At 39.1% G+C, this 25,117-nt stretch overlaps 2 protein-coding genes across 5 annotated transcripts; both read right to left on the bottom strand.

Annotated features, from left to right (window-relative positions):
• Window positions 1-1,304: 1,304 nt before the first annotated feature.
• Window positions 1,305-5,120, bottom strand: LOC149013981 (nascent polypeptide-associated complex subunit alpha-like protein 4). Of its 2 annotated transcripts, none has more exons than XM_089160042.1 (4): window positions 4,864-5,120; window positions 4,677-4,764; window positions 2,445-2,578; window positions 1,305-2,295 (listed from the first exon to the last, which is right to left on the bottom strand). In XM_089160042.1, the coding sequence occupies exons 1-4, from the start codon at window positions 4,927-4,929 to the stop codon at window positions 1,948-1,950; spliced, it is 636 nt and encodes a 211-aa protein (XP_089016168.1). In that variant the 5' UTR covers window positions 4,930-5,120; the 3' UTR covers window positions 1,305-1,947. The 2 variants fall into 2 exon arrangements, with proteins under 2 accessions (XP_089016168.1, XP_089016167.1); XM_089160041.1 differs by having other exon boundaries at window positions 1,307-2,295; window positions 4,671-4,764; window positions 4,864-5,117.
• Window positions 5,121-8,586: 3,466 nt separating this feature from the next.
• On the bottom strand, window positions 8,587-19,975 carry LOC149013982 (protein LATE ELONGATED HYPOCOTYL-like). 3 transcript variants are annotated; one of them, XM_089158041.1, is made up of 7 exons: window positions 19,666-19,975; window positions 19,078-19,311; window positions 18,882-18,993; window positions 18,506-18,567; window positions 10,793-11,017; window positions 9,249-10,709; window positions 8,587-9,163 (listed from the first exon to the last, which is right to left on the bottom strand). In XM_089158041.1, exons 2-7 carry the CDS (start codon window positions 19,114-19,116, stop codon window positions 8,753-8,755), a joined length of 2,310 nt encoding a protein of 769 aa, XP_089014167.1. In that variant the 5' UTR covers window positions 19,117-19,311; window positions 19,666-19,975; the 3' UTR covers window positions 8,587-8,752. The 3 variants fall into 3 exon arrangements, with proteins under 3 accessions (XP_089014167.1, XP_089014165.1, XP_089014166.1); XM_089158039.1 differs by having other exon boundaries at window positions 19,078-19,545; XM_089158040.1 differs by having other exon boundaries at window positions 19,078-19,545; window positions 19,661-19,975.
• Between the last annotated feature and the right edge of the window lie 5,142 nt (window positions 19,976-25,117).

Below are 25,117 nucleotides of genomic sequence, written 5' to 3' on the forward strand. Positions count from 1 at the left end.
TGCTTTAATCCACCAGAACCCACATCACAAAGCTCCTTTTAGTAATTACTTTGGTCTATGCGTTTCTTTTTCTTTACATTTACTTGTTCTGTGTTTCAGGTTGAAGAAGATCGAAGGTTGAAGATGACGTCTTTGTTTCCTTTTTCCTTCTTCTTCTTTTTTTTTTTTTTTTTTTTTTTTTTTTTTTCACACAAAGAGGGTTAGGCAGTTAGGCTTCTGTTACGGCTGAACCTGAAAACCATCGCTGAAAACATCAAGGGTTGACAGTGACGAGCTAGATTGCAGAAATTTTGGCTGATTTTTGCTGGTTCGCCAGAAAATCGGCGACTTTCTGGCGACTTGTGGAAAAGTTTGTTTCGCCCCCATGGTTTCGGTTCGCCGGGGAGCGATATCAAAATTCGGCAAAATATCACCGATTTTCGGCGATATGTTCTTCCATTATCTTAAAGACATCTTCCATGTGCTACTAACCTACTACTATTTCTCATTTTCTATAACTGAATCATACCGTTTCTTTGCATGCGTGGCTATTTTATTGCTATGCTTGTGATTGAGAGGTTGGTAGAGTTCATAAGGGTAGTGTCATTAGAAAAGAACAATTTCTTCGCAGTTCTTCAATACATTACTCACATTTGGCAACACTACTTCTATAATTAATTTTTCTTAAATTTAGTTTCTTCAACCACACATAAAATCCCAAAGATATTCGCTTCTCTAATCTCTATTGTCTCTACGGATTATACTCCTACTTTAAATTTCTTTAATATTTAGTTAACTTAAACATTCGAATTTCTTACCCGAATTTTCTTTTAGCAAACAATTCTCAAATTCGAATCTGAATTGTTTGTAATTTGTACTCTGTTTTGACTACTTTATTGACTAAACCATAAAATTGGTTGATCGAATTATTCTGAATAATTGTCAAATCTAAAAATGATAACTATGACCATGATTTAAGGACCTATTTAGTTACATGAATCTAGAAATTTCAAATCTCTGAATTCATAAATAAAAAATTTATACCCTATTGGTTGTGTGAATCCTTGGATTCATGAAATCTAAAGTTTTACCTTTTTACCCTAAAAACATAAATCTGTAGATTTATGTGTATGAGGTGAAATCTTTGGTGAAATTCAAAAATTTCACCCCTACCATAAAAGTATTAAATGTTTGCACATTCACAAAATCACCTTAATGGAACTCTTCAAACCACATATTTAGGTTAACCAAACAATTAATTTTATGCACCATGACTCCATAGATTTGAAATTTCCATACTCAAGTAACCAAACAAGCATAACATAATCTGCTAATAGAATGTATCATTGTATCATTTTAAGAGACATTTTGAGATGTATCGTGTCAACGAAATTTTACCTTTCTTTTTTCTCCTCTTAAGACATTCTACACGTAAAGCATTCGACAACGCTTCAAAACGATTAGGAACCAAGTCCCAATTTAAGATATCTAATGGTCCATGCCTTCTCACGCATTAACCAAACCGTCACTGTGAACTTCCCCTTGACAAATCATATGAATACCAAGCATATAAAAGATATCAGAAATCTAAGGTAACGCTGCAAACTGAATTGTTGGGAGAGTTTATTTACTCTATATGCCTAGTGGCTGCTTCTATCATGCATGTCCCTGTCCCTAACATCACATTCATCAAAAGAATTTCTTTGGTCGCTCAAAAAAAGAGAACGACTTCTACCAAAAGAAAAAAAGAGAACAACTTGTCTTGAAAACAAAAACAAAACATATATGGAGGGGGGAAATTATTGAAACGCTACCACTCTACTGATAACTTGCTCAAAATCTTATAGAAAGCTAATGATTTACCAACTTCATCAAATTAATGATCTGACAGCAATGTTGACTGGTACTTTCATAGGTTCACAAAACCCATCAATAGAGCAAAATATCATGACATGAACTGCAACCTACCTATGTGGTGAGCTCCATAATAGCACTCACTATGTCTCCAGTGTGGGTCTTCAAAGCCTTTACAGCCTTGGCCCTTGACACCCCCGCCTGTGTCATCACCAAGTCAATATCACGGGGCTCCACCCCTGTTTCGTCAATCTCCTCCTCTTCTTCATCAGCTTGTGCAGCATCAGCTGCAGCAGAGTCGGGTTTTGCCATTACCGACCCCATATCAGGCATCCTGAACTGTTGGGCAGCCTGTGTCTGCAGCTGAGAGCTAAAATCCTCAATCTTTGCCTCCCCAAATATGACATATGTTTCAGAATTTGGGCTCTTGAATACATCAGGTTCGGAGATCACAAACAATATCTGAAGGTTTCAGAGCAACACCATTCCCCAATCAACCCCCACCCCAAAAAAATAGTTAACATTAATAAAAATTCTTTATCAAAATTCTAGAAAGACATCCATCTTTAAAACTAGGAAGATTGCAGACTGGAAAATCAACCAAGACTTACATTTTTGGTCCTCTTAATCGTAATCCTACTAACACCCATAACAAGTTTCATCCCCAGCTTTAGCATTGCCTTGCGACTCTTTTTCTCACTTCTGCTCTGCTTTGAGCTCTCATTTGTCACTGCATCCTGTTCACCTATTGATACAATTTCATGGGCAATAAGTAAGACTTCCTTTTAAATAAGGCCAGGAACAAAATATTTACAAGTTGAAACCTATATGGAAAGGGAAAGAAAAAGAAAAATAAGATCACAGAATGGTGACTTGGAAGGTTAGATAATTTCAAAGACTACCTCACACATCATTCGAACTCAAACCCACAATAACTTTCACAGGAAAATGTTTTCTTGCAGGGTGGACAGAATATGATTATGATATATCATCATGCTGTAACATGACATGTATAGAGTACATTGGAGTCTACTTGTTCACAGATTTTCACTGGAAAGAGGTTGATAAGCTATGGATTTAGGATCTAGGCAGACTCAAGTATAAAGCAAATATTGTAGAGTTTAAGCTTGAAAACAGACGAAAAGTTGGTTTTTTCCATTACATTTTTTAATTAGAAATTAGATTAGAAAAACACAATAAGCTTTGACAACAACCGTGGAGATGACCAACAGCCACAACTATAATTCTTTCTCTCTCTCTCTCTCCCTCTCTCTTTCCCTTTCTTTTCTCTTTTTTTTTTTTTTTTTTTTTTTTTTTTTTTTTTTTGGGGGGGGGGGGGACAGTACCTAGTATGGCCTAGTCATTAGTCTCTGTTGGCTTCCATTCAAAAGAAATCTTTGCATGAGCAGCCACTTGAGTATACCTCTTAGGTGATTCTAATGAAAGAATGATTATGCAGTGAAATGGCCACTGGGAATGGTACAGCTACTAGAATAAAGCCAACGTGTCCCCACAGCCTCATAACTGCCATTCATGCTTTGGTTCTCTCCATAATATATCAAACTTATAGTGTGAATTTCCTTTAAATTGGATTCTTCAAGTTGTGCTATCTTTATGGTGGCTGACCAACTGAAATTTTCTGCTGATAATGCGATCTCCATACCCTTGTTTTAGTTTTCCTGTGCATTTTCCATCTTGGAGCTCCCCAATAGATGTCCTCATTCCAGCTATGCAATCTAAAATATTTATAACCATGGCTGCCTATGCCAAACCCGAAGGGAATAGGTATTGAGAATCACAAATTGCACATTAGGAAAGGGAAAAACATACTCATTTTATTGAAATACAACAAGTGGTATGTCTTGACCACAGATACCCTTTGTACCCGTGAAGGACTCCAACCCCATAATGATTGGATTGTTCTCCTCATCCAACCATTCCCAAGAGCTCTTGACATCAAGACCAACTAAAAAGCGAGAAATGGCGGGAAAATATACAACTAAACTAAAGAAAACTTTTTGTTTTTCCAGGAAAATATTGTAAGGTGGCACAAACGGCTTCAGCAGCAAACTGAGAGGTAAACCACAATCCAAAAGACTGCATGAGAGAAAAAGTTCCAAGATACTCAAAAAATGTTCTCCAATTTTGTTTCAAAATAAAGATATAGATAACGATTCAGATGAGAAAACAAACAAAGAACTTGACTAGGATGACTGCATCATCAGTGGAGAATCTTAAGTCAGTCGGTCACCACAAAGATAACACAACATACAGAATCCAAGTTTAGGAAATTCCTACTCAAAATTTGACACAATATGGAGAGAGCCAAAACGTGAATACCGGTCAGAGCACTATTAGGCTAAAGCACAGGAATTACAGCCTTACAGGAGTAAGTAGGATTCACAACCATAGGATGCCTCATTATTCGGACCAAAGATCTCAAATACGTAAGCAGCTCCCAGCATTCTAAGTATGTCAACTAATCATCAAACTCTACGCTCAAATCATTCATATAAGTTAGCACAAAAAAGGAAAAAGAAAATTGTACACGCTCCGTTAAGCGAACGGTCGGAAGACTTATCAGGTTCGATAATCGGGAATTAGATCCCACAGGCATCAAAGGTAGATAGACACTCATACGCAAAACAGAGTTTGAGTTCATATAGAAAGGTTTCGTCAACCAAAAGTGAGAACACTAATAGGGAAACATTCGAGAAACCCTAGGAAAAATAAACTGGATCAGTCTAAGTGATATTGTAGAGGTAGAAGACGTAGAAACGATTAGTGTTATTGAGGAAGGCGTGATAGAACTGGTGAGGAGTGAGAAAGGAAAGAACCTTCGGCTTCGGCTTCGGCTTCGGCTTCGTCGTCATCCTCGTCGTAATCTTCGTCGCCTTCGTCCTTAACATCCTCAACTACGGGCTCTTCGTCCTGTCAAACGGTAAAGAGAGTAATAAAGAATCGATTAAGAAAGGGCAAAGCATTAGAAGACAAATTAACAAGTGCTACAGTACTAGAATCTTCCAAAACCTCAAGTTTACGCTGCTCCTTCACGGAGGTTATCTGTTCCTCATCTTCGACGAGGGGACCTGGCATCGCGCAGAATCACCACGACTCGCTCGTCTGCAACCTCTCCAAGTTTCCAATTCAATTCAATTCAATTCAATTCCTCATTCCTCAATCCTCAATCCTCAATCCTCATCGAAGAGATGACTTTTTAACCCTTTAGCCTCCTCTTACGGTGTTTTTTATCTTTGCCTATGAGGCGTGTGGTATGTGGCGCATATGTTTTGTAAGCCCTTGTGGCGTGCTCAGGTTTAGCCTTTGAGGCGTTTGGTAGGTAAGCCCTTGTGGCGTGGTTATATCTACGGGGTCCGCCTTTGCGGTGTGGCTCCGCAGACGGTAGTGATGGTTATGTTTATCATACCCATTATGTTTTTCTGGCTCTATGGTTGTCACACCCAGTATTCTGAGGGTTTATCGGGCTCACCCATCCCTTAGTTCTTGTTATTTTACTTTTGTTCGGTGTTTGTGTCTATGTTTTATTTCAATTATGAATGAAATGTTTGACCTTTTGACAAAAAAAAAAAAAAAACCTTTTCTTACTGTTACAATATCCTTCTCTTAAAGCGCAGCTTAGTTGTAAAGATGGATTGGAAAAAAAAACATATGGGTGAAAAAAATAGACATGTACGACCGTAACGGAAAAAAAAAATGACATGATTTTTTGAAAAAAAATTTTAAAGTCAGTTATAGTTTTGATTTATTTTATATTTTTCACTAAAGTCCATCTATTTTGTAAAAGTTTTGAAAACGAAAAATTGAGATGCTATCTCACCAAATGAAAGAAAGTTTGTTTGTTTACTTCCCCATTCCATAAATCAAACAAGCCACTTTACCGGGAAAAAAAAAATAATCACACAAGCCACAATTTGAGATTTGATGAAAAATATCTTTCCCATCCCTTTTTTTTAAGCCCAGTTTAGATCTAGCAACAAACGGTGCTAAGGGTTTAAGGGGTGGGGATGGGGTCCAGCTCCTTGCGTGATAATCGTCCGGAACACTTCACTCCTTCAGTTGGACGAGACCGTCAAAATCCTCACAGAAGGCATTCACTACTTTATTCTTGGAACATAGCACAGTCATGGAAGCTTTGCAGAAGGATTCAGCAGGATAGAAAACAACCATTACTGAGATAATAACCCAGTTAATGACCATGAATGAAGATTTGATCAATCGGCGAGGACAACGTCACCCACTTCAAAATCCAGTGAGCGAGTTGAGGGATTAGTGGGTCTTCTTCCCACATCACTCTCTGCCAATCCAATCCAAGCACGATCAGTGAAGCTAGACTTTCCACGATTCGACGGAACTGATCCTATAAACTGGATTTTCAAGGTAGTTTCATGGCACACCGGAGGACCATCAATTGCACATCACCGCATTTCATATGGACGGTAAGGCTATATGCCGATTCCAAGGAATGCATAAGGTGGTGTGAAATTTCCGATATTCCTAGTCCAAAAATCAGTATGTATTGTAGGCGGTTCTAGAAGACAATTGTGAAGTGTTTAATTCTTGCTTTTGATTATGGAATTGTATTGTGTTGTATTTATTATTATTAGATGTTATAGTTTTAGATCCCACCCAGGATTGATCCATACCATTGGGTGGGTGGGATGTGACACTCACCCCGAATTTCATTAGAGCTTAAGGAATCGTAGTTCTTCGCCCAAGAAATAGTCTCCACGGCGTACCTCGCTCAATGGTAAGTGACTGCGACCCAATGCTCGTAAGTTTATTTCGGAGGGAGCTCTTTCGCTTGCAGGGCACACGTTTACCAGGAAGCACTGCCTACCATCCTTAGTCGGATGGGCAACAAACAGAGAACCTCAACAACTGAACCCTCGAGATGTAATTATGCCTATTTGATGATGCCGAACGGTAGAAATGGTCGAAGTCTTATGCTAGTAGGCAAAAACAACTCTTCATACCGATCCAAACAACTCCCTTCTGAGCTCTCAATGGCCGAAAACCCCCAACCCTTATCTAGTATATACCAGAAACGACCAAGAATACAGCTGTTGAACAAGAACTCAAAGGACCGTGGGACCCTGACACTGCACAACTCTAGCAACACTCAAGAAAAACTTTGCCAAGGCTCAGGCGCGAATGAAACAACAGAGTGACAAGGATTGAAGAGAGAAGGAATTTCAAGTGGGAGAAGGGTTCTAGTCAGGTTTCTATACCTCGTCAAATGCATCACATGCTAACCGAGATCGAGGTTCTATCTTCTATGGACCATTCAGGATTGTGGAGCGGATTGGGAAAGTGGCATACTGATTGGAGCTTCCCTCAGACTCCCAGATTCACCCAGTCTTCCATGTTTCGATACTCAAGCCCCGAACAACATCACAAGTCCCCTTCCAGGCATACCTTTTGAAAACCCCCCAGCCTGTTGCAATATTGCAGCATCGAATAATTCGCAGGGCAAGGAAGACAATCACACAGGTGTTGGCCAACCGGGTGGATTTTTCAGACCTACAATAGCAATTCCCCGTCTAAACCTTAGAGGACAAGGTTTGTTTTCCAGCGCTCGGTGATGATACCACCACTTGGGGATGACTTGGATGCCACAACAATCACAGCGGTGCCACTTAGAAAAGATATGCCAGCCAGAAAGCAAGGGAAGGTGCAGTGGGAAATATCACAAGGCAATCTACTAGAAGCATGCGCATGCCAACCCACCTAAAAGGACTATCAGACAAATTAGTTAGGAACTTAGGATGGGAAAAATATAATTGGGTGTTCAGGATATTTACTGATTTGCATTCTACAATTTTCTCTTTTGTTGACTTCGTTTTTTAACGAAGCTGTCACTATATAAGAGGACAGAAAGTAATAGAAAGTTTAACTAGAAATTAAATACAAAACTCAAGATTTAAAATATTTTACGATACTAGTTAATACGTGTCTATATTTGATCCAATAGATACGAGATAAATTTCTCTATTGAATTACACTAAAATATATTAGCCAAAAGCGATACAATACTCGATACGATACAGGATGATACGTCTCTTAAAATCACCTAATCGATACGATACGATACTTTAAACCTTAACAAAACTGCTCTCTTTCGTCTCTATCTCATCCCTTTCTTCTTCTTCTCTCTCCAAAGTCTCCCTCTGTTTCTATCAATATCAGAATGACCCTTCCCAAGTTAGTGCAATGCAGAGGCCATTCATTACTCTTTACCCAAGGAAAAATAAATATAAACTCAGTAGTTACCCGATTAAAATCTCAATCGTGTCTCCTTTTCTTCTATCTTTTTAATTTCTTCCAAATCATTTCTGATCCTACAAGGGATACATACACAACTGCATAGCTCTTTGATCAGTTTTGGGGAACCAGAGTTTCATCAGACCGCAGTATGTTTCTTTTATAAATTGCCTGTCAAGAAAGGGATCAATGAGCCCCTGCCTCCCAGTTCCAGATTATGTATGCTTCCGCAGTAGGAAGAAGATAAAAAAAAAGGAGATAGCCCTTGAAGAAACACTTTTTTTGGGTAAGCAAGAAACACCTGGTCTCAATGTTAGAATGATTAGGAAGCCCTCAGGGTCAAACATTTTAAAGCGATTTTATCATTTTAAAGAGTTGTTGATTTGCCACCGAATGTCAATTCAATCATACCTGATAGCCGCCGATGAATGAGGATCGCATGGCAATATGCACGTGGACCACAGGTAGCTCTTCACTCTAATATTTTCTAATATTTTGAATGCATAGAGTACACATATATAATGATAAGACAAGTTTTGTTTATTTCACAACTTGAATATAAACTAAGAACTGCGGGGCAAACCAAGAACTACATGCAACAAGCAAAGGTTCCTTTGCTGTGTCATCGCGTCCACTATCAAGTTGAAGCTTCCCCTCCCAAACATATCCTCTTGGGACCTTTCTCTTCTCCTTGGCCACTACCACTAGCCACCTTCTCTTCCTTGGCTTCAACTGAACACCTTTTATATGGTTTAAATCCCGCTCGACGAGCTTTGAGCCTTGTGTGTCCAAGCCCCGTCATAAGCAGTCCCACTTCAGGGTTGTTTCTGCTTCTTGCTGGTTCATCTTTCTCCACTCCTGGATGATCTAGATGAGTACCCCATGTTTTACTGCTTAGGTCTAGTTGCAATCTGTCTTCTTCGCCTTTCTCATTTCCGTCTATGGAACTCCACCTTAGATGCTCATTACTCCTCAGAGCATTATATTGAGTTGTAAAGCTCTGTGGCAGTACTTCTCTAGAGAAGAGTGCTTGAAAGGCAAGCCGACCCTGACAAAAGTTGAGATCAATTTGACTATAACATTCAAGACAATATAAATCAGGAATCAGTGTCTAAAGGAAATTGTCTAATTACCTCTTCTGAGACCTCCTTCCAAGACTCATTCAAGTTACTGGCACTTCTATTACGACGATTATTTAGTTCAACAGATGGACTTAAATCCATTTCTTTTGATTCTTCATCACCCTTCTCATTCTCATTCTTCTCTAATGCATCTGTCTCTACTTCACTGCTGGAAGCTGTGTTGGACCCACATGAGGAACGGTCAACCTGTTTTCTTGCATTAGCCTTGTTGGAGTCGTGGAAGCCAGGAGCCTGCACAGGCTTCTGCATCTGACCCTTCATCAGTTCATTGCTGTTTGACCTCGTACCTCCACTCTCAGAATCTGATAATGAGGCAGGTGGAGATTTGAATGCTGAGTCTCTTTTCACGGACTCAGAAAATTCAGGATCCAGTTGTTGATCTTCCCAAGGTGGATCCTGAGAAGGGATCTCCTTTTTATCGTTGTTAAGTACTGTGGGTTGACCAGTATCTGTTGAGTAAATTTCAGTGGGAACAGAAGAAACACAATTAAAGCCATTGTGAAGAGGAGGGCAGAATGGCAACAGCCCATGGGCTGCCCACCATGCAGATGCAGCTGCAACAGTGGCAGCAGCAACTGCTGCCATACTAGGAGGTGCGCTGATATGTCCGAACGGAAGACTTCCGAGAGTACCAGGTGAAGAATCTGCCCGAGCTTCCATATTAGTGCAGGGCCAGACTGAAGCAGCCACGCTTGCTGCAGCATGGGCAGCCGGGTTTTGCAGTAGAGTAGATACAATAAGACTAGAAAAAGTAGCAGAAAAGTTAAGAAAGGTTCCATAAGTTTCTTGACTGTTGCACACAGGAGTGAAAGGAGGAAGAAAAGTTGGCAATGGTTGGTGAACAGAAGGCCTTGACATGTTTGTATGGTGTTCACTACTTGTAGAAGTGGTAGAATTTGTGAACAGACTTGGGTTTCCATGAGCTCCCCCAACTTGGTGCATGACAGATGTAGGGCATGCCATATCAGGACCCAGAGTCTGCATGTTCGTTCCTGAGATTCCACCCACAAATTGCAGAGTATCATGTCTTGGGAAATTCTGATTTGTCTCAATCTCCTCTGTAGAGAATGGGCCAAGCATTTCAGGGTTCTTTGGTTCGTCTGTTGTTGCTTCTTGGAACAGTTCATCATGAGAACTTGGGCTGGATGGCCCCAAGTTCAGAGTTTCAATTACACCATTATTCGTTTCTGTATAGTTGGCATTGGTTCTGTCCAATTTCTTATTCACTTTGGTCTTGACAGTGAGATGGGATACATCCGGTGTACCCTGGTCATTTTTATCTTTAACTGAGGGTACAAATCCTCTTGAGTGAGACGAACTTTTAAGTGCAGCTGATTCTAGAATGCAGTTTTTGCTTACAGAAGAGTAGGAAGTGCAGGGAACTTCATGGAACAGAGTGAGGACTTCTGAACAATTGTCCTCATTTAGAGTTTCTTTTTCTCTAGCAGATTTCTGACAGCATAAAAGAAAAGAACAAGAAATTAACAGAAGGAAACTTGGAGCATAATCACAATGTTCAACGATTAGACGGATACCTCCAATGGTAGGTCATTCTCTGACTCCAGTGGTGGTTTACCGGCATGCAGATGTGAAGCTGGTGTTAACAGTTTCCCATCCTTGACAAAAGAAGACTGAGGAGCCCCTGTGCTGGTCTTTCGAGGATATGGATTGCTTGGCTTCCTTTTAGGTCGTGGAGGTGGTATCTCTATGTTAAGAGCTTGTCCGACTGGTATGCCTTTGACAAGAGACTCTTTTTCCACCTGAAATAAAACAAGCACCTGTTAAAACGGGAGGCCTGTATTTGATTTTGGAAGGGTATTTAGTTCAAAAGGCAGCAAGTTAAAATAATAATAATCTGCTAAGAACCACAAGCGCAGGTCATTTGTTGGCTGGGAGAATGCAGATGTGAAAAGTCCACACCATTTCAGACTGCTTACTTATACTGACATGTCCTAAACAAATCCAATGAATTTACTAAAACTTCCTCGCAGCGCCTCCCTTCATATTACAGTAAATTTATGTTCAAGTGCTTAAAGACATTTGAATAGGACTCTTTCAGTTATCTTACATAATAATTTGGTAAATGTACTAGAGTTTTTTTGGGTGAATTAAAGTATATCTTAAGCAGCCCAAAAGGGAGAGATACGTGGGGAGAGAAAAAGAGAAAATGAAAAAAAGGGGGGGGGAGATCCAAGCTATGCTGGATTTGCTTAGAGGAGTCAACAAAATGTATCTGTTCTTTGAGGTTAGGAACAACAAGAGAGAGTGTGGAGCATACGTCCCTGCAGATGGCCTTCCAAATCTGGTCTTGAGATATGGATTTGGTAGTTCATCTACAAAGGTTTCACTCCATCCAGATATGAGTAAATCACGCACCAAACGGTAAATTCTCCATTGTGCAGCAATAGAGGAACCTCAAAAGGAAGAGGTGTGCCAACAGCTCTTAGTCTCAAAGGCTTGGGGACGTCTACACCTGTGCCAGATTGACGCAAGAGCACGGATCCAAATGGTGTTTGGAGACGGGACACACACAAAAAAGGTGGGAAGAGTCTTTTGGTTCAGGGCAAATCTGGAAAAAGGCTGTGTAAGCCAGCACACACCATGAATCTCTCTCTTCCTCCCTTTGATGGGTAGGGAAATCATTTCAAAGGGCAGAAGAGAGAGATCGATATATGGGGTGCTAGCATACATGTAGCCTCCCAGAAACATCTTTGAAGTGAAATTTTCTGGAATCAAATAGAGTCTAAACTAACAAAGAAGCGTAACTGTAACTTGCAGTGTGAAATTAACAAAAGTTAATAGAATAAGAAGGATCTAGACAAAATTAGGAAATATAATATTACTCTATATATTCAAGATTTGACTGCTTTGCAGTATTTTATGACAATCCTAGTTTGTAGTTGATGCTACGTGTGTATCTAGATAATAAGGTGCCCAATACTTTACTTATAAAAATAACAAAAATAACTCTAGAATTCCTTACTGTAGTTCCTGATTAAGGGTTAAACCAATAGCAAAATCAGAGCGACAAACAGCCAGATTTTGAAAAAAAAACACATGCAGCAGAATCAAATGCTCAGATCTGGCTACAAGTCTGATAGAGTTACTTTTATAGGGGCACTAAATATAGCAGAAAAGTTCAGCTTAATCCAAAGGACAAATCTGATTTTATTGAGGAATTATTGTACTACGGCACTACTAGGACTTGCATACTGCAAAGCTGACAAAATAGTACTCAAATTATGATCAGATACCAAATACTATAGACAAGTAACATATCAGTAGATGCTATCAAAGGAAAACAGACCTAATCATTTCCAAATTCTGGTCTTCAATGGTAATCCTACTTGAGGTGGGAGTGTAGGTTAAATACTCAACAGATTCACAAATTGAAAACGGAATGGGGAAGGATGCAGTTTCAATAGAAGGTATATGAAATCAGAATTGGAATCAATAAATGCTGTCAAATTCAGGTTCAACAGATCAGAAATAACTTATCTAATTATTTCCACATACAGGTCTTTAACAGTAATCCCAGTTGAAGTACGACTCTGTCAAATACTCAACAGATTGACCAATTGAACACTGGACCAGAAGAGTGCAGTATCAATACAAGGTTTAAAATCAGAAGCGAAATTAGCACTTCAGAAAATATTCATACTAAACAGAATAGGATTGATGAGTGGAAAGAACAAATCTGGACAGAATATCAGAAAAAAGAACTTAGGTTGAAAGAATATCAAAAAATTGAATCACCAAAAAATAAACAGGCAGAACAGCATCTTAACAAGGAGAATAATGGCACCCAGGCTTCCCACCAAAAGGTATTGACTGAATCCCAATCACACTTGATTCACATATGGAAGAGCATACCATGATTGACGGCAAAGACAAAGCCTCTCATAAATCAAAATGTGTGTGCAATGCTGGACACCCTTCCAAATTTGTATAGAAATCTCAGAAACAGATTGACACACTGAATAGGAAAGGCCAAACTTGCTTTTGGCAGATTGTCTTCTGTTTTCACTTCCTTCGTACACGATTAGCTACTTCTGATTACCGGAACCACCATCCAATTGATCTCCAATATCAACTGTATCTACTTCTTTGTGTTTATCAATGGCAAGCAAAAGAGGAAAACAGGGAATATCACCAAACTTTTCGCTCCTACTATTCTCCCCTTGAAGAGGATTCGTTTCAGAGCAAAGAAGTGCACAGATTCAAGAAATGTTACAACTACGCAGAAAAGATGCCAGGAGGAAGGATGGTAGCATTTAAAGCCTTTTGTAGCAGAGGAATACCCAACAGAGAGGCATTTGAGAACCTTGGGATAAAACTCATTCTGAAAGGATTTGTTAACATGGAACATAACAAACACACAAAGATGTTGGAGGAAGACAAGAGGCAAAAGCCTCAGACAAGCTTTCCAAAGAAATTTTGAAACGAAGGAGTTCAATAAACATGCAGTTGATGGGGCAGCTAAAGCATCCTAAAAGAGGCAAAAGCAATATAAATAATGGGGGTGGGGCATAAAACACAATATACTAGAACACCAGTCATAATGTCAACCACTTGTAACATTCCGACATCATGCTCTGGTCTCAAATAGGAGTGTGAAACAGAGAGTCACATCACATCATCAAAGTCCAATCAAAAGGAGTTGAACATATTTATCTTTGACCTCATTCAGCTCTATTCAAAAGCAAGAAGAAACCTTGTCCCAATTAAATGGAGGTGGTACATGGATCCTTGCCTTCAATCTGCTCTATTTGAGGTCATACTAGATACAAGGCCTAAGCCATGCATATCCTTTCTCACCACTTCTCCTAAGGTTATCTTAGGTCTGCCCTAGTAATTTGAATTCCTTCTATCTGGTAGATAACTTCTCTGTACAGAGGCATTTAAAAGTTTCCATTGAACGTGGCCATGCCACTTTAATCAATTTTCTCGAAGCTCCACTAGAGGTCATAATTGGATCACTCCTCCCAACTAGTACATCCTGGGCAGTCATTGGACATGACTGAAACACCTCAAATGACTCTCTAAGGACTAGAAAGCCAATAAACAAGATGTTCAAGGAGCAGCTAGCCAAACCGGTCAAGAGCTTTTAGGCCAAAATTAGGTTAGAGTTGTTAAGGCCTGGGGCATGATGGTAGGTTATGTCAACTAACAGTAGGAGAATCTATCAGTTAAGACTTCGGGTTTAAAATACTTAGGAAAGTATTGGAAGTAATTGGTTAAAATTGACGTCAATTTAGGTGGTTTGTTCAGACTGGGTAAACTTCAAGGTTTTCTTATGAGAATCTGAGATGGGGAAATTAGGGATTTCTGTAGTTAAACTGGATAGCAGTGAAGGGGGTCAAGTTCTGTTAGGTAATAATGTGGTCAATTACCAATTCTGAAACTTGTCTGCTTTTGTTTGATTTGAGGTCCCAGTTTATGTTTCTTCAGGTGAGATCTTCTCTTAATGTCTCCATGGTCTTCATATATGCTCCTTGGAAGATGCCTTCAACAATTCACATAATAGCCCTTTCCTTGGAGTCCCTTTTGTTAAATAGAGTTCCATGAAAACGATAAAAATGAAAACAAGTAACTCAATTCTCAAACCACTGAAGTATGCTTGGATAACAAGTTGGAAGTTATAGATTGTAAGAGACTAAGAATAGAGTTAGGAGTAGAAACGAAAAAGAAGAAGCAGCGAGATTATGGTTGACTGTTGTGTGATGGGGAAAATGATCTCTACCATGCATATATTACTTCACTAACATAATAAATGGAACTACATGTAACTCCCAAGAGAAGTGAAAAGTAAAATGCAATAATACATCGTAAGACAATAAGTAAATAAGCTAGTCCCAAAGTATCATTAATACATAACTAACATCGTGGTGCTATCTGCCCTACCGTGTCCCTTCATAAATTACGCCGAAATCCTTATCAATTTTAAGTGTATCTGCTTAGAAAGCATCAAGAGTAAGTACTTTTTGGCTCAGTGCATCAGCCACAGTGTTCTCCTTTCCGGCCTCCTACTTCATGGGGAACATAAATTCATGTAAGCAAGCAAGCCGTTTTGCATGGTGGCTGCTGATTGATTTCTGTGAGTGAAATTCCTTGAGTACTTCAGGAACAATGTAAAGAATGAAGTCTTTACCTGTAAGGTAGTGTGTCCAGTGTCATAACACTTCAAGAACAGCATGGATCTTAAGGTCACAGAATCGAGCAGCTTTTGTTTGGCATCACTAGCTTCTCGCTGTAGAAAGCAATATGATGCACACTTTGCATAAGTATTCCTCAAACATGCGGTCAAAGTCCGGAAAGCATGAACAGCATAGCGTTGGCGCCTCTATAATATTTCCTCTTTTAAATATCAAAAGCCTCGCTGCGGCTGTCCATTCAAACTTTCTGCATTGATAGAGTTTAAAGATAGACTCTGACCAGATGATCTTCATATTCTTCTGAGTTTTCCTATTCTGCCCCCACTCCCAGTTCTAATGTGCTTAAAGCCATTATAGCTTGATGCCAATCCTGGTTCCTTCCTGCTAACTTGCTGCAATCAGATTAAATCTCTGAAATCGGTAACTTCCTACTATCAACTTTAATTTCAGTACCTTATTTAGCAAATACCCTCACTAGTACAAGTCATACCCCCAACAGGGAACAACCCACACTCCCCCTCCCCTCCCCCCCCCCCAAAAAAAAAAATAATAATAACAATAATAATTTTCTGCCCCTTTACTAGGCTGCAAGTTTAGCTGGCTTCTTATCACCCTACCCCATATTTCAACTCCATTATGGCCTCCCTTATTACTATATTTGTCTGTTACGTAGTTCCCAAAGTTTGAAACCAAGCTTTCAGTGAAAGATCTCGCTTGGCTACTGGATTCAGCAATCAACTTCAGTACAATATTACTGATAGAACCCTGGGGCTATTTATGCATGCAACAAATTTGTGTCCTTCTGGTACTCCCTGAACCAACTTGGGTCAGAACCAACTCTAACACCTAGCTCATAAAATGCCTCTTCAACTGTTATAGATGTAAACCCCCAAATTCACCAAATAAAAAACAGGAAAAAAAATAAGATGCAACAACCGGAAAGGGGGAGGGGGGTTTGTGGAACAATAACCTATTGCCTTCCTAATTGTGCATAGATGTCCATTCCAGTAAGTTACCAGTACTTCTAACTAGAATGCAACTGATTTGTCTTCTAATGCAATGTGCTTATTTGTTTCTATTTTTTTTTCCGGTTGCTGAATGAAGTAAATTCATTTAAAAAGTATTCATTTTCTTACCACAAAAGTATAACCTCAGAATACAGAACTGGCTGAGCGAATTCAATTGATTTGCCTTGTTATGCAGTGCATTTGTTTTGGTTGGTAAATGGATAAGTTTCCTTACCACAAAAATTTAACCTCCGAATATAGAATTGAATAAATTTGTTATGATTCCACTCCCAGCCTATTTCATCAGAGTATTGAAAATGAAACCACTCACTGTAATAAAATAAGATTATAGTTGTCAGTGTCTAGACCACCCAAGCATCAAAAGAAGCCTGGACATAAGGCAACCAAATGTCTGCTTAGATGACCAAAATCCCTGCATGGGTGACTGAGGCTACCAAAACACTCACCTAGGCACAACGGGGCACTAGAAATCAAGGCAGTCACCCAGGTGACACCTTGACAACTATGGTTACATGATATGGCGACATCAAATCATGCTACTCCAAATCTTCTAGAGATGCATTTTAAAACTTTTCTTAACTAAACCCATATCTAGCTTTCTTTGTGTCCTAAGTTTCATGTATTTGATGCGAACATCATAAACTGAAAAAAGGCATTGGTTCATGCAGCTATGATGTATCACCAGTCTGAATTCTCTAAGTGTATTGTTATAGTCCGTTAACTGAAATGAAAACCATTCACAGTGAGTCAGATCTTGGCACAATAGTAAGGTTGCTCAGTGACCTGTCAATCATGGATTCGATTTGGGATCAGTCTCTCTGCAAAATGGGTGCAAGACTGCAAAGGTTGACTCTCCTTGCAGTTTCTGGGAGCCTTGTAAACTGGATACAACCCCTCCCCCCCAAACCCCAAAAAAAATCCGTCTTTTAGTTGTTATATCCCTAAAACTGAAAATGAAAACCACTAACAGAAAGAGAGAAAATTGTTCTAGAAATGAGAACCATGGGTAGAAAAGCAAGCAAATATCTTGTGCAGAACCAAAGAAATCATTATAAGAAAAGAATTCTGATATCAACTAAAAAAACAAGTCAACAAAAACATGCAGTCAAACTTTGCTGGCAACTTTCTTGGTTGCCAGTTATTGTGCAGAACTAAGTTAGATGCTGAAGCTTACAATTTATAAGTTAGTGGAATAATCCTATAAGATGAAAACAATATTGTCAATGGCCCTGCAAAGCCCCTAAGAATGTCTAAAAGTTCTATCAGACCAACGTATCTATTAAAGAGAAAGGGACAAAAAATTCTATTGAAGATATCAAAAACATACAAACACCACAAAAGAACTTAAGTAGTGAAAAAAATCCATAAATGTAGCATTTTCTACTAATTCTAAATATGAGTTGGATTGGTCACATCAAGCAGAATAATGAATAAAGGAGGTTGCCTAAGAATAACGAGAAAGGTCAAGATTTAGGTAAGATAGGAAAGAATATAGGAATAGGATCAAATGATTAGAGAGAACACAGAAAAGAAAAGTTACCTTCAATTTATCTCAGAAACAAATTGGAATATGGAAACTCTAAATAAATTTTGATCTAGAGCAAGGTAAAATTGGTTTAAACAAAGTTTGGAACCAAGACTTGACACATTGGTCCCAGGAAATAAACTGGACCAATTACGCACATTCTGGCAGTTCACAATCTTATGACATGTATGCAAGTGTGAGATTTATCTCCTAATCCATTTATTTACCCAGGACCCCTCATATTCAGAATTAAGTTAGGGTAGTGAGCTACTGTAAGGTTATTTGGAGGAGATTTGCAAACAAAAGGCTAAACAACACTGAGTCAAGTTCATTGTAATTAAATTGTCCAAAACTTTGTTCAATGAATTTATCAACTGAATATAATCAAGCAAAAACTACTCAAAAATCCAGCACTTATCAAAGGATGCACATTGAAGCAACAATTTTGGACCACTAGGTTGGTAATTAGTAAATCTAGTTAACTTGAAGCAGAGAGATAATATTCCTATACAAACATAATTGTGGGACCTATAAACAGACCTTTGAGAAGAACTTTTGTGCATGACTTCGAATCTGCACGGCAGTCTTTGTTCCAATGTGCTCTGCACAACACATAAATAAAAAGAGAAGAGAAGGAACATATCTCTAAGTAAGATAAATATGAAAACAACCAGTATTCACTGAGTCATTCCCAACCAAACAGAAAGCAGACAACTATTGAAATCTGAAGCTTAAAACAACAGAAAGAAAAACAAATAGACATATAAAACAATTGAATAAGTAAGAAGGATCATAGTCACATCATTACAACACACAACTAAGCGTTCCGTAGCTATATGCAGGGTTAATCTGAACAAAACTTTCAACATCATACCCAACTAAGTAGAAGTGGAACATAAAGTTGAGCAAATTTAACCTTCTATGCGCTGCCAAGCTCGGCCATACAACTTCAGAGCTTCTAAAAATCTGTCATGTTCCTCCTCTGTCCATCTTTCACGTTGCTTAGTTATAGTATATGGTTTTCTGGTCTGCTCAGAAAAAATAAGAAGTTAATTTTCATGGTGGATGGTAATTAAGGCGAGTCAGGTGAAAAGGCAAGATACGGCAATCACCCTTATTATCAATTCTTCGCCGGAAGAGTCTGCATCCATTAGTGGACGTTGGCAGCGTGTTGCTGCTTCAAATACTCAATAGGAAAAAGGAAGTAATCATGGTACAGTCTCCTCCGCCCATCTCTCTCGAAAGAAGGAAATCGCTTGAACGTCAGAAAACATCATTACTTAATCCTACTGCAAAAACGGAGAGAGAGACGAAGAAAAGACCCCGATAGGGTACCATGTCTACGCCTAAGAAGAGTAAGTACAATAAGAAAAACGACACCAATAGCAATCCATTGAAAGAAGCGAAACCAGAAAAGAAATCCCTTTCTTCTTCTTTTTTTTTTTTTTTTCAATTGTTTTCAGAGTCCACAGTGGTAGAGAAGCTTCTCTGAATTTGAAACAACTGTAACCAATCCTCTAAAAGAAAATTCCTTTGTGAGGATCCTCATCAAAACGAACCGGGAGAACGCCGAAAAGAAACTGAATCAGAAATCAAAAGGGCGATCCTTAGAAGAAGGCAGTATCAGTCGATGAATTGAACTCCGTTTAAGAATCTCGAGGAGAAAATTACAAGTAGCTAATTAGAATCAGATACCTTACCTTGGGAAGCCGCCATCGCAATCTGAAACAGCCGTTTCTCAGACCTCTTGGACTACTCAAGTCATTGGAGACGAGAGCCAAAAAGAGCTTGTGGTTAATGTTACGAAATCAGAATAACATAGACATATTTGTGGAAAAGATGCAAGTGAAGCGAGCAGAAGCGGAGTGCAGAGTGCAGAGTGCAGAGTGAGAGAAACAGAGAAGAGAAGAGGAGAGCTTCGCGTATTGGGGAGACCTAATAGGCTAATACCAGAGAGACTTCCAGAGAAGCAAGAGGAGAGGACCGAGAAGCATTATGAGCCACAAAATTTTTCCCTTTCCCCTTTTTGTTGAAATTTAAAAATTTTGTAAGAGAAAACGAGGTTGGGGCCTAAATTTGAGGCTGGTAACGAAGGAAAGGTACCTGCGCTGGACAGAGATGGGGATGGTGCATCAGTGGGTGGTGCCAAATGGCAGCTCTGTAGTGGCTGATTTTTGGTTAGGCAGTTAGCGCAAATGGATCATGCGCTTTTTTGCCTTTGGACGAGTGTCGGCCTCTTGCTCTTCTTTTCTCTTGCCCTTTGTAACTTTGTAAGCTCTTCGGACTAAGCGTCCTGGCTGGCGCGGCCCGGCCCCACAAAGACAAAGTGCGTGCCTTTCTGTGCGCACGTGCGCATGGGAGGTTTTCATTCTCCACCACAAACTCAATTCTCCACCACAAAGGCTCTTTTTTTTATTTCTTTTTCTTTTTTCGGATGAAAGAGTGATCGTTAAAAGGCGCATCCAAATTCTAAATTTCTGGTGCAATGGTATTCCCTTAAATTCAGATGGTTTCCGACCACACAAAACAGTGGAGCCCACAGTAAAAAAACATTTTTTGGAAAAAACAAAAGCAAAAAGTTTAACATTTCATCCGTGGGCCCCACTGTTTTGTGTGGTTGGGAACCCGTCGGGGAGCACTCTGTGCTTACCCCGACGGGGTGAGGATCCAGATTCTATGGGCTATGGCCTTGGGCGGGGCTATACATAAAGAAGAACTTCAGTCCAATGCAGTGATTGACTCTCAATTTTGTGTATTAAAAGTTTGAATTTCAAATTTAAGATTGACCACCAACCACTAAAGTAGTATAGAGGTGGGATCCACATGATGTATTCAATCTAGACGCTTCATCAACTTGATTATTTAGTATGGAAGATCCAGGACCCCCACGTGGGGTCATCCACTCTCTGTTTGTTAAAGATCTCATGAATTCAAGCTTCCCAAAGCTCCCAAACACACAAACGACCTAGTGTTGAAATATCATCTAGTGCCTAAGTAATACTTGGATAGACTATATTGTAATTATCTTTATGCCTAATTATTTCTCCTGAATCTGCACTAGTCCTGAATTGGTTCAAAGATTATCTGAACTATAAGATTGAAATGAACTGTAAGAATAGGCCGCCTCTGTGGATGTGAAATTACCTCAAACGATCTAGTCAGATTCCGGTTAACAGAATTTATCGTAGTAAAGAGTTAAAACTCAAAGAGCAATCAATACTAGGAGTTATTGCATGAGATTAATTGTCGTTGTTTTCTCACCTACTCTTTTTTTTTTTTTTTCATCATATACCTTTATCCTTAGGATCCATAATGTCTTCATGGAGAAGATTATTCTACTCCCTCAAATTAGCATTTGTCAAATGAAGAGCCAAGATTGACTTTAATGCCTAATTTGTTGAAGAAGCCACAACTCAAATATTCTTGAAGAAGCTAAAAGTGCAATACACCTAGCCTCCATTGATTTGACGTGTAATTAATAGGGATAAATATCTTGGTGATTGACGTTAAGTACTCAAGGTAGTGGAGCAAAACATTAAATGCCAAATTTAATGCTTTGACGCATATTGATCCAGGCTCCAACTGTCTTCCAATTGTCTCTCGAGAAGTAACATCTCCGATGCAAGGTTTGACATGTAGGCAAAATGTTGTGTGTCAATACCTGTCGACACCAGCGACACGACGACATTTTGTCAACATGTCGGCGACTTTTGGTAGGGTATTGATGAAAATTCGACTACCGGTTTCATGAGGTATTTAAAGTCGTTTTGGCTTCAATTTTGTTATGTAGCCTAATTTGAAGCCAATAAACACACTTAGAGCATTAGTTTAGCCTAAAACATCACTTAATCTAAAGTTCCTGATTGCGATATACTCGACTATATGCTGGCAAAACTGGAAGTCTATAGAACTCATATAAAATAATGTAAACATGCTAAGAGAACACAAGTACACAACTAGCGAAGAGAAGTATTAAAGTCTACAATTCATTACACAATTATGTTGAGTATGGCTCATGCTTCACATTCTATTGTCGATGGACACAGGGTCCCACTCCTACGTCACTTTTGGCAAAAATATAATGAAAAATTAATGAAAAACTAAACGAAATTCTGCTAAATATAGTGAATTTAGCGATATATCGCCGATAAATTGACTATTGACGAAATATCCGCCGACGGCGATATATCGTCGATTTATTGCTTATGTCATTTCGGGTGGGGGATTCATGTCACCCATCAGCGATATGGTGATATATTGCCCTATGTCGGTTATATATCGCGAACACATTGAACCATGCTCCGATGGCATCTTTTGGATGTTCATTCTGTCACACCCCACCCAGCCGGATCCGGTCATACCCGAATGCCCGTGGGGGTGATACACCGCAAGATCTAGGTTCAGTGACAGATCCATACAAAACATGATATAGCATAATTAAATGGACAAGAATAAATCAAGTTTATCATACTAAGTTATCAAAACCGAAATAATGGTTACAATCATCCATTACTTCAAAATAAAAATATAACATCAGAGTTTTGAAAAGAAAAGAGAGTAATTTTCAACGCAGCGGAAAACTAAACTAGACTAGTTCTCTAATGGAATCCCACCCAAAAGAATAATCTTGATACTGGCATGAAGCTCCAGGTGCATCCACTTCTTCTTCGGTCACTCCTTCAAGAAGATATACTAGCAACGAATCCTCCATTTGGAATAAGTCCTCATAACCTGCAGTATAATCTAATAGAAAAAGACATATAAAAGGAATGAGTTCAACAGAACTCAGTGAGGTCAACTCAACATCATATCACACATTCATTCTTAATATTCCACACCACACATATAACATAAATATCGATAATGAAATTAATGACAATGATATGATATATGAATGATTATGCTCCTAACTCTATCATGAAGTCTCTATGGTAGACACGCATTAAGTCATACACCAGTCTTCTTTGGGCAATCTCATCACTCTTCCCTCACGACTCTGATGCACATCTGTTGGGTTCTCCGCGGTTGTTGTGTAAAGTCTTGTCAAGCCATGGTTGGGGATTAGGTCACCACTCTCTCACATCACCATTGGTATAAGATCTGGTGCGTGTCAAGGATAATCTTAGGCCAATGCAAAGTCATACGGTCTCGTACTACATGTGGTATAGATACTTCCCCTATGGCACCAACCAACTCGATTCAGTATCCAATATCTCCCCTCATGCCTAGTGCCATGTTGGTTCGATACTTTCCCACCTAGAGTCAACGTATCCTATGGCACCAACCAACTCGGACTACGTTGACCCCTCACCCTATGGTCATCCACATATAATGGACAGGATACTCTCCATGTCCTCTCACGGGTCATTTCACCGGTCTTGAACTCCATGAGCCCTTGTCTATTATATGCAACCCTACCATCTCATGATGACAGTGGGCCTGCTTGACACACAGGACCCAGCCACTAACATCACGGGTTAACTGGCTTCAATACCCCTGCCGAAAGGATAGTAGTACTCATGAGGTCACCTAACCAAACACTTCTAGACATGCCTTAAATATATAAATCAGTAATCGGGAAAGAGCCAAGGGCACCATAGGAATGCGTCCCATACCGCCTCCTCTAGTATCCTATGGCAGAAATGTCAAAATGGCATTCCCCATTCCCAACCACAATATAAGCAATCATATAATGTCACTAGGGCAATGGGTGAACCCACAACCCTAGTAGAAAATACAAGGTAGAAAAAATAATAATATTTCTCCTCTCATACAATCACATTCCATTTCATAACAACAATAATAGATTTCAAAGCAAGGAGCAACATCAGAAGTAATAATAAACATAAATTATAGCAATTCATGTTTAACAAAAGACATAAAATAACCACAAAATAATACTAAAGCAATACAAGATATCAATAATGAAAAGTAACTAACATCATTACATATGTAATATAAAGTTAAGTATATTCCTCACCTTTTACTTTGTTCTTCCTCCAAATCCAAGAATCCACTCCCACAAATTAGTGATTAAGGATATATTAACCTATTTATGCAAAAGAAATAATTATCACAAATTAGTGCCAATTTGAATTTCAAAGGATATCCTAAAATCTTCCCACGAAAACCCAAATCTGAAAACTAGGTTAAAAAGGGTCACTAGTGAATGGTCACTAATTTGCCACCAATTCGAATTTTATAATGAAGCAAAACTTTGGGAAAGTCTAATTGGAAACAAAAGGATCCTACGGGTACCTTCAATTTTATTAACTTTGACCCCTCTCAAAAAGCCCCAAATTTGGCTCTCATAAATCACCCGTGGGTGACCCAGGGAGTCAAATTCTAAAATCGTTTGCAAGGGAATAAACCATTACTCCCAAACTCAAGGGAAACATTAATATAAGAAAAGATAAGCTTGTATGATACCTATGATTATTCCTTTCCATAGATCCCTCAAAAAAAGAGAAGAAAAATTACTCCCACAAACTAAGAAGGGACATTAACACAAGAAAGGAAAGCATCCAAGATACCTAACAACCTTCCCTTTCAAGATCTCCACGAAAAAGACAAGATAAACTCTCGCCAACTATGATTAAAGAGAAGGGTTAAAGAAAACTAACATTTCCTAGTGATTTTGCGAAGATTCGGATCACAGACACCTTCGGAAGAATGGAAATCGCTCCTCTATTTCGTTTTTCCTTTTCTCCAAAGCCTCCGCCTCTTTCTAGCCTCCAAAAATGCGTTTACGGATGAGATAAAACATAAATAGGGTTTAAAAATCCGAATTTCCAATTTTGCCCCTAATCAGAAAATGGGATGGGGGTTGGTTCACCCAAACGGCCCAAACTTCTGGTCCATGGTTGGACCCTCAAACGAACTCCGATTTTGATGAATTTTGGCTCGTTGGAAAGTTCTCTCGACAATATTCGATTTGATATCTTATTCGCATCAATCAGATTCTCCATCGCCAATCTACAAACGTTCCAAAATCACCCTTTTTACACCATTGGGATTAATCTTCTCTCTTCACTTAAACTCTAGGAGAGTTTTTGAGTCATTACAAGGGTCATCTACCAACATTGGCTCAATTTCCAATCCTTCGGGCTCGAATTGAATGGTCCACGATTGTTGCCGAATCAAGGCCCAGGT

This window comes from Hakea prostrata, chromosome 6 (genome assembly GCF_041222555.1).
Source record: "Hakea prostrata isolate BN-2017 chromosome 6, UWA_Hpros_2, whole genome shotgun sequence".
NCBI lineage: Eukaryota > Viridiplantae > Streptophyta > Magnoliopsida > Proteales > Proteaceae > Hakea > Hakea prostrata.

Coding starts and splice junctions, on each gene's coding strand:
- LOC149013981 (XM_089160041.1), bottom strand. CDS start 4,929: ATGCCAGGTCCCCTCGTCGAAGATGAGGAACAGATAACCTCCGTGAAG. Junction 2,579..4,670: donor AGCCGAAGCCGAAGCCGAAG/GTTCTTTCCTTT, acceptor TTGTATCAATAG/GTGAACAGGATGCAGTGACA. Junction 2,296..2,444: donor CGATTAAGAGGACCAAAAAT/GTAAGTCTTGGT, acceptor TGAAACCTTCAG/ATATTGTTTGTGATCTCCGA.
- LOC149013982 (XM_089158041.1), bottom strand. CDS start 19,116: ATGGATGCAGACTCTTCCGGCGAAGAATTGATAATAAGG. Junction 18,568..18,881: donor AGCTTGGCAGCGCATAGAAG/GTTAAATTTGCT, acceptor TGTGTTGTGCAG/AGCACATTGGAACAAAGACT. Junction 10,710..10,792: donor AGAATGACCTACCATTGGAG/GTATCCGTCTAA, acceptor TTATGCTGTCAG/AAATCTGCTAGAGAAAAAGA.